The 13,694-nt window shown below is 42.0% G+C and overlaps 1 protein-coding gene across 1 annotated transcript in view; it reads left to right on the forward strand.

Moving 5' to 3' along the window:
- Positions 1–13,694, forward strand: part of RSF1 (remodeling and spacing factor 1) — a 92,379-nt gene that overhangs the window by 68,016 nt on the left and 10,669 nt on the right. Inside the window, exons 9-15 of the mRNA XM_089684504.1 lie at positions 10–89; positions 1,770–1,824; positions 5,859–5,965; positions 8,922–8,989; positions 11,219–11,423; positions 11,540–11,748; positions 13,320–13,532. Of these exons, the coding sequence (XP_089540630.1) occupies positions 10–89; positions 1,770–1,824; positions 5,859–5,965; positions 8,922–8,989; positions 11,219–11,423; positions 11,540–11,748; positions 13,320–13,532 (937 nt within the window). The remainder of the gene's footprint in view (positions 1–9; positions 90–1,769; positions 1,825–5,858; positions 5,966–8,921; positions 8,990–11,218; positions 11,424–11,539; positions 11,749–13,319; positions 13,533–13,694) is intronic.

A 13,694-nucleotide genomic window follows, 5' to 3' on the forward strand; every position in this document is an offset into this window, starting at 1 on the left:
TATGAACAGAAATTGCTGTGTGAAAAACTGGATGAGCAATTACAGAATTTAGACGTGGTCCTGAAGAAGAAAGAACGGGCAGAGAGAAGGTAATATACTTAGAAGCCACTTTTGGTTACTTACTGTAGGTATCTCAGTTTTGGCAATTATAATGTTTAACATCTGTGTAGTCAATAATGTGAAATAAGCTGCCTGGTTTTAGCATTGGTTTCCGTCTAGACACTTACCTGGCTGTGGAGTCCAGAGCTATCTTCCTCGGAGCCGATTCTTTGCCAGGCCTTGACTCTGGTGCCACCATCTTGGATATGGATGCCAGCTGTGACTTTCTAAAGTCTCACGGTCGGCTCTGCACGAGGCACTGTAACGTGGTGGGACTGGTCCTGCAGCCTCTTGGGACATGTGACGTGTCACAGGAATGTTGCAAGAGTTGAGGGAGCAAGCTGTCATAATTCACTCCTAGGTGGGAATTGTGGGAGCAGATACCTGTCGCAAATAGGTACCCGCTTGGTAGAGGGGTGGTGGGAGGAGGATGAGCAGTACTTGCATTTTTACGTGTAATTTAGGCAGCCCAAGGAATTTTTCATTCATTTATTTCAATTACTTGTATAGTGCCGTCAATTTACGCAGCGCTTTACATATATATTGTACATTCACATCAGTCCCTAACCCTCAAAGGGTGTACAATCTAAGGTCCCTAACTCACATTCATACATACATATACTAGGGCCAATTTAGACAGGAGCCAATTCACCTACCAGCATGTCTTTGGAGTGTGGGAGGAAACCGGAGTACCCGGAGGAAACCCATGCAGGCACAGGGAGAACATGCAAACTCCAAGCAGGAGGTGCCGTGGCTGGGATTCGAACCAATGACCCTAATACTGCCAGGCAGAAGTGCTAACCATTTAGCCACTGTGCTGCTCTGTCATGATCTTCTTTCCAAAATATATGGTTCCCACCTTGTACCATTAAGACACCCTAGGCTAGCTCATATTGATGAACTCATAACGAGCTGATCTCTCCAGCCTGTTTGTAGATGCTCCCAGCTCAGTGATGTTTTTAATGAATTGAGCTCTTTGGACCTCTCTTTTAGGCCAAGGCTGTAGTAAATCAGGATCTTGGCTGCAGTAGTGGTAGTAAACTTGTTTCTGTTATGTCCAGCAGACTCAGAGGTTTAATAGAAAAGCATCTAGTCACTTTTAGAGGACTTTCATGGTATTGTTACCACAACCCTTCAGAACTGTAACTTGCCCACAATCCATTAGGTTTAAAAAATGGCTAGATTCATGTAATGCTGCTCTTTGCAAAAACTAGGACTAAAGTCATGGGTTTCCATGGCCAATCATTGTATCCCATGGCTGTGCAGTAAGGGCAGAATGTAGCACGTGACTTTAAAGCTTGAAAATCTGTTGATCCAAATCCAGGTAAGGCTCTGTTCATCCTAGTGCGACTTGTCATGTGACTTTGGACACACAAAGTTTCATGACAAGTGGCAGCCCATTGATTTCAGTGGCACCTGTTCCAATTTATGCGACTTTAAAAAGGTTTCTGCCCTACTTTGGATGTGACTTTCTTGGAACTTGAATGCCAGAGAGTGTAAAATCGCACTGGAAATCACGTGACTTTGGAGTCTCACCAGTGTGAACTTCAGAGATGAGTAGTTGGGCAAATACGACACTCTCAGTTTTCCGGAAAACCTTTTAAAATATTTATTTTCCGCCATATCTACTGTTTTTACATGCATTGACTGAGTGTATTGTACAATTGCAGGAAGGAACGTTTGGTTTACGTTGGAATCAGTATTGAAAACATCATTCCTACACAAGTAAGTTGGTTGCTATGCACAATTTTAATGTGAACCTGAAGGGACCCAAAAAAATGTGTTCCCACCGACGCCTCCCAGCTCTTTTAGAGGTCTCAGATGCCGGACGGTGGAGGCGTACATTTCAGTCATGTGACTGCTGTGATTGGAGGTCATATGATCGGAAAGCTCCTGATCACAATTTAGAGATCGAGAGCTTTTCGTTACCTGCTGGGAGTGTGCAGGGTGCGCGTTCTCAGCACAGCATTGTTTACATTTGAATACACGTATCGGCATTAAGGGCGCATATATGCATTCGGCGAGCGGGAAGACATCAAGTTAACTAGATTCCTGCTACACCTTGTGCTTGTAAGTACTTTTTTCTTTATCGTACATTACGGGACACAGAGCAGGCCATAATCATGACAATGTGGGTTATATGCCGCCTATAGGTGAATGGACACTTGCCGACCAATCAAACAGGAAGTTCACCCCCATATAACCCCTCTTACACTGGAAGTACTCCGTTTTTTCACCAGTGTCTGTAAGGTGGATGTTCACTGAATATGTGCTCTGTGAAGCATACTGGGAGGTCTGGAATGATTTTACTGAGAGTCAAGGGCCTCAATTGGATCTGTTCGAAAAGCTTTTAGCCAAAATGGATGATACCCAAGCCTTGCTGGATAAGGAGAAGAATCCACTGGGTTTTGCCTGAAATGTGGATTTATGGCGCTGGACCCTGCGCTTTCGAAACCCTGTGCAGTTTGATCTGACCAAGGCGCTTCCGGCAGGGTGTTATACGTATCCAAGGCATTGGCCCCCATTTAAAAAGGGGGACAGAGTCTTTGAAGGTCTTTAGGACAGGGCCCGCCGTGATGGGTTTAGGTTGGTCCCTGACTAAAAGCTCACTCGTGGAGGAGTCTGCTATGGATGACTCCTCCACGAGAGGGAGTACTTTTTTTTTTTTTTTTTTTGCCTATACCTGCCTGTAATACCTATTTTTGGCCACTTTACTGAGACTATTACAGTAGAGACCACATGGGTGCACGCGCGGCGGGGACGCATGCACAGTAGCAGCAGGAAGAGGAAGTTGACCATTTTGTTTACATGGGACGCTGCCTGTTACATATGGGCTGCTGCTACCGCTGCTGGACCCTGGAGGAATGGCCAGGACACAGGGCAGGTTTTTTTAAAGGCACGTGAGTACTTGCCTGGGAGGGTTGGCCAGTCAAGCAGGAGGGTTGAGTACATGTCCTTGTAAGCTAGTGGAGGTAATGTCGTGGTTAGAAGGCCATCTTTTTTGGAGGAGGATACAGCTGTGGATTTGGCAGATTTACCACAGGCCTTGTGTTTTGCAATTGATGCCCTTAAGGATTTGATTCAGCAGATCTCTCGCATGGCCCTTCTGTCGGTACACATGCGCAGGGTCTTGTATTTAAAGAGTTGGGTGGCAGAACTACCGTGTAAAAGAGTGTTGGCGGGTTTTCCTTTTCATGGAGAACATTTGTTTGGGGATGACCTAGACAAGTATATCCAGAAGACCTTGGGGTGGGGGGGTGTGCTAGTACATTTTACCCTTTAAGAAAAAGTCCAAACGCCTGACCTTTAAGGGGCCACGCACGTCAGTGGTTGGTACTTCTTCCATTAGGCAAGGATTTCGCCGTACACAGGGCTCTGCATCTAGGGGAAAATTTCAGGGCCGGTGCCAGAAGAAACCCTGGGGGCAGAAGCCCACCAAGTCAGATTCTAAGTCTGCTTCGTTATGAAGGGGCACCCCCACTCGTGCAGGTGGGGGGACGATTTTGTTTTTTTCGGTGATTTGGGAAGAGCTGATCCAGGACAGGTGGGTCACTGCTACAGTTGCTCAGGGGTACAAACTGGAATTTTGGGGAATTCCCCCTCCCCATTTCTTAAAATCCAATGTATCCATGAATCCATTGAGAAGGAAATCTTTGTTTCAGGCACTTAACCGGCTGTTGTCCCAGGGTGTGATTGTGGAGGTTCCAGCGAACAAAAGGTTCCAGGGATCTTATTCAAACCTATTCACCGTTCCAAAACCGAATGGGGATGTAAGGCCTATTGTAGAATTGAAGAGGCTGAACCAGTTCCTAAAGATTTGTTCATTTCGGATGTGGTCAGTAGTCGCATCTTTACAAGAGGGAGCCAATATTTCCATTATATCAAAAGTATCTGCGGTTTGAAACTCAACATTTTCTGTTTGTGGCACTACTTTTTGAGCTAGCCACAGCTCCTCAAGTGTTTACAAAGATTTTGGCTCCAGTAATGGAGCTGCTCAGAACTCGGGGAGTATCGATTTTGGGATATTTGGACAATCTACTGCTCAGGGGTCAGTCGGGTTCCAAGCCTGATTAAAAAATGTGGCCCTTGCGATTGGAACGCTTGGGCTAGGTGCTCAACTTTGAGAAGTCGGCCCTGGAACCAGTACTGGAGTATTTGGTGGTGGTCCTAGACAATGTCTAGGCAAAGATGTTTTTGCCTCCAGTAAGGGGCCACACCCTGAGAGATCAGGTTCGGAGTATGAGGAGCAGGAAGTATCCTTCCATTCGTCTCTGCATGAGGTTAATGGGGAAGATGGTATCCTCATTCGAGGCAGTGGCCTATGCACAGTTCCTCTCAAGGCCTTTGTGGAGGAATATTCTGTTGGTATGGAACAGAAAGATTCCAGCACTGGATTACCGCATGTCTTTGTCCCCCTGGGTGCTGCAACGCTTGAATTGGTGGTTGGAAGCTTGGAATTTGGAAAAAGGAAGATCTTTCCCACCAGTTTTTTGGAAGCTGGTAACAACCAATGCCAGCCTCATGGGTTGGGGGGCTGTTCTAGATGGGACCACTGTCTAGGGGACATGGTCACCTCAGGAAAAAATCCTTCCCATCAATATCCTGGAGCTTCGGGCGGTGCGGCTTGCCTTTAAGATATTGGACAACCAGGCTTCATGGTTGGCCAGTCAGGGTCCAGTCCGACAATGGTACAGCAGTGGCATACATCAACCACCAAAGGCGGTAGCTAGAGCCAGAGGGCTCAGGAGGAGGTAGATCACATTCTGGCTTGGGCAGAAGGGCATGTTCCAGTTCTGTCAGCAACATTCATTCCAGGGATAGAGAATTGTCAGGCGGACTACCCAGGTAGTCAGCGGTTGTTTCCAGGGGAGTGGGCTGTGCATCCCGAAGTGTTCTCAGCAATCTGCCAGCGTTGGGGGTACCCAGATGTAGATCTGTTGGTGTCCAGGTTCAACAGCAAGGTGGACAGGACACTGGACACTCTTGCGATCGGGGCAGATGCCTTGGAGATACCGTTGGATCATTTTTCCCTAACCTATGCCTTCTCCCCCAATTCAGCTACTCCCACGGCTATTATGCAGGATTCGAGACAATGTGATTCCGGTGATATTAGTGGCACCAGCCTGGCCCACGAGGTGTTGGTACACGGACATTGGCAGGCTAACAGTGGCCGATCCATGGCCTCTGCCAAATCGGTTAGAACTGCTGTGCATCCAGAAAGTATTCCCAGCGCTTAAAGCAGAGCTCCACCCAAAAGGGGAAGTTCTGCTTTAAAGATTGGTCCCCCGCTCCCAATTAAGGATTGGCACCTTTGGGGGCGAGGGGGACTGGCTGGGAAATAGCTGGGCCATGTGACCGCTCTATAGCAATTAGGGACAAGCTACTTAGATGTTTTATTTATTTAAATAATTACAGAGCGCCCATCCACATACAGAAATCGAAGGTATAATGTACATTAAGCATCCTGTGTTTAGTATCACTTTAATTGTAGAACGTCAAAATGTCAGTGAAGTCCAAGGCATTTAATAGTGGAGTGATGTAGGTAAGGATTAGTGACAGGAAAGGGAGGGGCGCAAGTATGACTTGAACAGAAGTAGAAGGCCCAGCATCCAAGGACTTCCACAGGGTACCTGCAAAACACTATAGGATTCTAACTTCTTAGCACCATTGATAACTTGATAAACAGGTTTATTGTGTTTCACCTTAAACTTGATTTGATGGTATTAGCATTAAGTATAATATGATTTTGATGGTTGTAGGAACAAGAAGAGGTCCCAGAAGTTCAAGAAAAAGAGGAAAAGAAGAAGAAAAAGTCTAAACCATTGGAAAGGCGGTCAACAAGGACCAGGAAATTCATCAGTTACAGGTGAGGCATGTGTCAAAAAATTTCAGTGGAACATCTGTGGTTCTATTAGCAGATCCTTCCGTCCTGACTTTAAACCTAATACAGATCAAAGCTAAATAATTCCAGTTGCATCAAAACAAAAGGAGGAGGTTTCTCTATCTAAAGCAGTCATTTTCAGAGTAGAAAAGCCTGTCCCCTGCCAACAGCTGCAGAGTGGGACCGATGCTGCCCTTGGGTGAAGTGTGGTCTCATTGCAAAGGTTCGGCACGCCCCTTACTGTAATCGAACAATAGCTCTGCAATTAGCAAAAGCTCATGCTTCATTTTTAACCAGTTGCCCTACAGAGGATTTACCCCCCTTCCTGACCAGGCCATTTTTTGCGATAGGGCGCTGCGTTACTTTAACTGACAATTGCGCAGTCATGCAACGCTGCACCCAAATGAAATGTTTGTCCCACAAATAGAACTTTCTTTCAGTGGTATTTGATCGCCTCTTTGTTTTTTTATTTTGTGCACTATAAACAAAAAAAGACCAACAATTTTGAAAAAAAAACAATATTTTAGACTTTTTGCTATAAATTATCTCCAGTAAAAAAAATTTAAATCAAATTTCGTCATAAATTTAGGCCAGAATGTATTCTGCTACGTCTTTGGTAAGAAAAAAAAATTCCCAATGTAAATTAATTGGTTTACGTGAAAGTTATAGTGTCTACAAATGGTGTATATATATTGCAATTTGTATTTTTTTTTTTTTTTTTTTCAATATACAAGTGATGGCGATCAGTGACTTATAGCGGGACTGCGGCGGGCATTCCCAGTGACACTAATACAGTGATCAGTGCTATTAAAGAGCACCGACATTGTACTAATGACACTGGGCAGGTAGGAGTTAACGTGGGGCAGTCAAGGGTTAACTGTGTGCTGTGTGTTTTACTAGGGAAACAAGCTGCTTTGTATTGCTCTGCTGTGCAGTCTGTGATAAAAGTTTTTTTCCCCTTCATGCATAGAATGCATGCTAGAGGCTTTAGAACCACATTAACACCTTAGATGACAGAGTGTAAAATAAGTGTTAATGACTGAACACAATTTAGAAAATTTGACATGTGTTAGTAACACTGAACATACCCCAAGGACTTCATGTATCCAGATGGATTTAACCTTGTTTTTTTTTTCAGGATTAATTGAGCTTTCTTTTGCTGGGAAGTGGTAACGGATATCTCCTGTTGTTATTTTTTTTACAGAAGAAAAACTGGCCCAAAATAGTTAGAAAAAAAAAAAATTTTTTTTTTAATTTTGTTGTATGTTTCTTGCAACTACCATATTTTGCCACCAAAGAATGACCCAAAATAAATTCTGCGCCTAACGATCGCACTGATACCGCATATGCGTATTTTAGTTGTTGTTTGGCCCTGTAGAAGCGCAAATGTGAAATTCTGCGTGAAACTGGGCAATTCGCTTTATCTCCATAATGTTGTCAAAACGCAACCTTCATCTTCGAGAAGAGGACATTTTCAGGGGTTGAGCTGATGTTCCTGATCTCTTGTCATCTTCCAGTGACATTCTTCCACTCTTGAAGTGCACATGCCACACAAAACACCTCAAACGACTTGTTGCAGCATCACCCTAAACTTGCCGAATCATATTAAATGTCAGAGTGGCAGATTTGCCCAATATCACGCAGAATTTCACGTTTGCTCTTTGTTCTAACATGCTGTCCATGATGAAATAGCAGACGTGGTAACGCACGTGGTCAGAATAGCACCGGTTGCACAGGACGATGCCTTTTGGCACACTGACTTATGAAGGTTGGTGGTCCCTGTGAATGTGCGTGCAGCCTTGTACTGCCATTTGTTGGCCTGTTACAAAACTAGTCTCAAAACATTTTGATACCACCTCGTAGGATAAGATAGCAAGATAGGATAAGATAGATTTGACAGAATTTATATATTTTATTTCAGGTATTTATATGGCGCCATCAATTTACGCAGCGCTTTACATATATATTGTACATTCACATCAGTCCCTAACCCTCAAGGGGTGTACAATCTAAGGTCCCTAACTCACATTCATACATACACATACTAGGGACAATTTAGAGAGAAGCCAATTAACCTACCAGCATGTCTTTGGAATGTGGGAGGAAACCGGAGTACCCAGAGAAAACCCACACAGGCACAGGGAGAACATGCAAACTCCAGGCAGGTGGTGCCGTGGTTGGGAGTCAAACTAGCGACCCTAATACTGCCAGGTGGAAGTGCTAACCATTTAGCCACTGTGCTGCCCATATATATATATCCAAAACTGGCTTAAAGGTGCACTCAAGGGTCTTGCAGAGGTGGAAGATCAAAAAGAGCAGTGTTTTTATTGTCACTTTTTCAATGAAGCTCAGCCCGTCTTTCTCAAGGGAGATATATATATATATATATATATATATATATATATATATATATATATAGGGAGAGGGATATATATAGAGATATATATATAGAGAGAGAGAGGTAGATAGATAGCTAGATATATAGATAGATATATATATAGAGGTAGATAGAGATATATATATATATATATATATATATATATATATATATATAGATAGATAGATAGATAGATAGATAGAGATATATATATATATATATAGATAGATAGATAGATAGATAGAGATATATATATATATAGATAGATAGAGATATAGATAGATATATATATATATATATATATATATATATATATATATATATATATATATATAGATAGATAGATAGAGAGATATATATATATATATATATATATATAGATAGATAGAGATATATATATATATAGATAGAGATATATATATAGAGATATATATATAGAGAGAGAGAGAGATATGTAGAGAGAGAGAGAATTTGTTACTGTTGCTGGTGGGGTTTTAGCTGCTCATTGTAAGTGTGTAACTATGCAGGTACTGGTAAATAAAACTGTAACTTTGGTGTTTGTAGGTTTGATGAATTTGATGAGGCGATCGATGAAGCAATAGAAGATGACATCAGGGATGCTGATGGAGGAGGTAATGAAGGAAATTCTATTCATTTTAAAGACCTATTACACAGGAGGGACACACACATTCAAAGTTCTCTTCCCATGTGTCTCTACTCAGGGGACTAAATACCTTCATGATGCAGAGCTGATTATAAAAACTGCAGAAAAAGGAGAACATTTCATAACGGTCTATATCCTGCCCAAGCAGTCTAATCTGCTGATCTAGGGCAGTTACAAAAGTACAAGAAGCTTTCTGATTTCTTGCTCCTGTAAAGACATCTTTTATGTTTTTTTAGGTACCTTAGAACTCTTTATTATTCACCGAGAGAAAGATATTAGACATGGGGAGAGAGCGGTGACGTGTACAGTGCTGTACCATAAGATGCAAAGGTCCAGGTCTTCTCGTCCAACATAATTACCTGACCTGAATGCCGTTTTTAGCTGAATGGGAACAAATTCCCAAAAGAATACTCCTCTTGTACAATTTCAAAAGCACAAAAATCTTGTGGAAAGCCTTCCTATAAGAAAGGAAGCTGTTATCGCTGGGAAGGGGAGCCCAATTCTATAATAATTCCCATGGTTTTCAAATGGGATGTCTGACAAGCTTATATAAATGTGACAATCAGGTGTCCATAATCTTTTGAACATTAAAATGTGTAAGTTTTTTGCCTTTTAGTTCTTCACTGTATGCACACTTATTAGGGAAGTATTTTGACCAAATCGTAATTTTTATGTGAAGGAGGGTGTGGCCTAAGGGAATCAACACCCTATAACAAGGTGTGCTTGATTATTAGGCAGCTTCTTTTCCTCAGGCAAAATGGCCAAAAATGAGATTTCTCTGACTCTGAGAAATCAAAAATTGTAAAAAGTCTTTGAGGGATGCAGCACTCTTGAAATTGCTAAGATATTGGGACGTGATCACAAAAACCATCCAATGTTTTGTTGCAAATAGTCAACAGAGTTGCAAGAAACATGTTGAGAAAAAAAGATGCAAATTAACTGCCAAAGATTTGAGAAGAATCAAACGTGAAGCTACCAGGAAGCCATTATCTTCCAGTGCTGTCATATTCCAGAACTGCAACCTACCTGGAGTGCCCAGAAGTACAAGCTGTTCAGGGCTCAGAGACATGGCCAAGGTAAGGAAGGCTGAAACCCGACCACCACTGAGCAAGACACAGAAGTTGAAACGTTAAGACTGGGCAAAGAAATATCTGAAAACATATCTTTCAAAGGTTTTATGGACTAATGGGATGAGAGAGGTTCTTGACAGACGGGCCCGTGGCTGGATCAGTAACAGGCACAGCACTCCACTTCGACTCAGACGCCATCAAGGTGGAGGTGGGGTATTGGTATGGACTGGTATTATTAAAGATGAGCTATCCGGACCTTTTTGGGTTGAAGATGGACTCGAAATCAGCTCCCAAACCTACTGCCAATTTTTAGAAGACACTTTCTTCAAGCAGTGGTACAGGAAAAAGACCATGATATTTATGCAGGACAATGGTCCATCGCATGCATCGAAGTACTCCACTGCATGGCTAGACAGTAAAGGTCTTAAAGATGAAAGAATAATGACACGGCCCCCTTCCTCACCTGACCTAAACCCTATTGAGAACTTGTGGGCCCTTATTAAATGGGAGATTTAGGTGAAGAAAAACAGTCCACCTCTCTGAACAGTGTCTTGGAGACTGTGGTTGCTGGTGCACAAAAAGTTGATTGTCAACAGATCAAGAAACTCCATGAATGGAAGGCTTATTACGGTTATTGAAAAGGGTGGCTACTGATATTTTTTATGTCAGAAATGTTTATTTGTAAACTTTGCGTTGTTAATTATTCTCGCTTTAACAGCTGAAAATAAACAAGTGAAATTCGAAAAGTTTCATTTATTTTCATAATAATTGTGCACAATAATACTTGCCCAATAATTGTGCACACATAGACCTTCTCCTAAGAAAGCCAGAACCTCACTTTTACTTTCTTAAATATTCAGGTTTGAGGTTTATTATTATTTTGGATTGACCGAGAGCACTGGAGTTGTTCAATAATTAAATTAATCCTTAAAATACAATTTGCCTAATAATTGTGCACACAGTGTACTTTAATGGAATTTCATAAAGTTTTCTAAATCTTGTAAAGAAATGCTGTGTACTCATGACTGGCTGTCATCATAACCACATGAATGGGAGCCACATTGATGGGTGGATGATTCCCAATATTCATTTTTAGATTATTGTTTTTTTTTGTATTTTTTTTAAAGGTGGTGGCCATGGAAAAGACATGTCCAATATCACCGGTCATCGTGGCAAAGACATATCCACCATTTTGGAGAGTGAAAGGACAGAAGGAAAACGGCCGCAAAGAGTTGTCACGCGTCGCAAAAAACGTCGGCGACTTAACGATCTAGACAGTGACAGCAACCTAGATGAAGATGAGAGTGAAGATGAATTCCGGATCAGTGAAGGGTCAGTGAATGAACATTGCATGCTTCTTGCCTTCATATATTTATCTTGGATTATAATCTTTGGGTATTATATGGACCCTTGGCTTCTTCTTTACTGTACCTTCTCTTAAATCGTAGCTCTCAGGAAGATTTTGTCGTCTCGGATGAAAATGTAGAGGAAAGCGATGAGGACCAGCAGTCCAATGACAGCGACTTTGGAACAAGGCGGCCTCGGAGGCACTACCAGCGGCCAGTGAGGAAAAGCACACGGCTGAGAAAGCGTGTAAGAAGGTATTCGGATGATGATGACGACGATGATGACTCTGATGATGATGGCCAGGAGTCAGGTGAGACTTTTTGGTTTGCTTTAGGAATCTGGACTGGTTTTTTTTTTTTTTTTCTTGTTTTTTTTTATATATATAACTATAAGTTTGTGTAATTATGTAATGAATATCTTGCCTTTAGTTAAGGAACTAAATGCTTTAACAAGCTTTGTCATCCTTTGATAGCTTAAAGGCTAAGATCACTTTTCTGAATATGTTACATTCGTATTCAGGATGTAACCTCTTCAGTATTAACCCCCTCCCCCTCCGATTTCCCCTCGCTGTGAGAGCAGTCGAGGGATCTTCTCCCCACACCCACTGTCACAATTTGAACACAGCACAGTTGTGACTGGGTCATTCATTCAGTTTCCTTTGAATGAATAGGCTACAAGTACCATCAGCCATTGCGGCTGACAGCTTGTAGTTCTCAAACACAACATGCTGGTGAGAGCTCTTGTAGTTCATTAACCATTTCAATACCGGGCCCTTCCTGCCCAGGCCATTTTTCAGGTTTCAGCGCTCTCACACTTTGAATGACAGTTGCGCGGTCATACAACATTGTACCCAAACTAAAATTTTATCATTTTCTTCACACAACTAGAGCTGTCTTCCGGTGGTATTTAATCACCGCTGGGATTTTTATTTTTTGCTAAATTAACAAAAAAAGACCGAAAATTTTGAAAAAAAAGAAACACGTTTTTCTTTGTTTCTGTTATAAGTTTGCAAATAAATAATTGTTCTTCATAAATTTAGGCCGAGATGTATTCTGCTACATGTCTTTGGTGAAAATAACCCAAATTAGGCTGTATTTTTTAGTTTGTAGGAAAGTTCACAAACTATGGTATAGATCTGAAAATTGATCAATCCTGAAGTACTGACGGCCAATCTAATTTCTTGAGGTCCAAGAATGTCAGAACAGTACAGATATCCCAGAAATGTCAGAACAGTACAGATATCCCCCAAATGATCACTTTTTGCAAAGTAGACAGTCCGACATACTTCATAAGAGGCATTGCGAGTTTTTTGAAGTTGTATTTTTTTGTCTTAATTTTTCAGAAAATTAAAAAAATTATTTTCACTATTTTTTTTTACATATTGTCACCAGTGCAGTACAGCGTTCTGCAATGTGCAATGTGGCCGAGATGACAGGGAGGAAGACTGCTTGTAAACAAAACAGTCTTACACCCCGTCGGTAATCATCGGCTGTGACCCGGTGATTGACATTCGTGGCTGCGAATGGCGGCGCGAGTAGGGTGTGCGCGCGCCTCCTACCTGGAAATGCGAAATCACTGTATAGCAGTATATCTGCTATACGGCGGCAAGTAAGCGGTAAAAGAAAAAATTTTTTTTTTTTACCCCGCAAAAAAATGTATTTATTATTTGTTTAAAAAAAAGGTGAACTTCTCCTTTAATGCTAACAGGATGTTGGTGTTTGTTTTTTTTTTTTTGGGGGGGGGGGGTTTTGACCAAGTGCCATTAAGTAATTCCTTGTCATGGCTTTCTTTGATAACTCATCAAAGACATTCAGGTGAGTACCTGCTGTAGAGTCACAGACTGTCACTGTAGCATAACAGCTCCTTCCTTTTTCCCCACAGAGACTGACGACAGTAGTGTTTACAGTGATGACTATCTGGAAACCAGGAGGAGGCGATCACGGAGAAATCAGAAGAGGCAAGTCAACTACAGGGAAGATTCAGAGAGCGATGGATCACAGAAAAGAGCTCGCTTTGGACGAGGGAAGGAGATTAGACGAGGGAAGGAGATGAGACGAGTGCTTAAACGCCGATTCTCCAGTTCTGAAAGCAACGGTAAGCTGAAGACTAACCGTAAAATGTCTGTTTTTTGGATACTAGGAAGAAGCTTTCACTTTGAAATGGCTTAGAGAAGCCTAGAAAAGCAGCCCGCTGCAATCCTTAGACCATACTGCCATTGTCTTCTAATCATTTGGCTGCAATCTGTACAATACTTCT

The sequence above is a fragment of the Staurois parvus genome, unplaced genomic scaffold, assembly GCF_062004578.1.
Source record: "Staurois parvus isolate SC_StPar_1 unplaced genomic scaffold, SC_StPar_1.0 ptg000348l, whole genome shotgun sequence".
NCBI lineage: Eukaryota > Metazoa > Chordata > Amphibia > Anura > Ranidae > Staurois > Staurois parvus.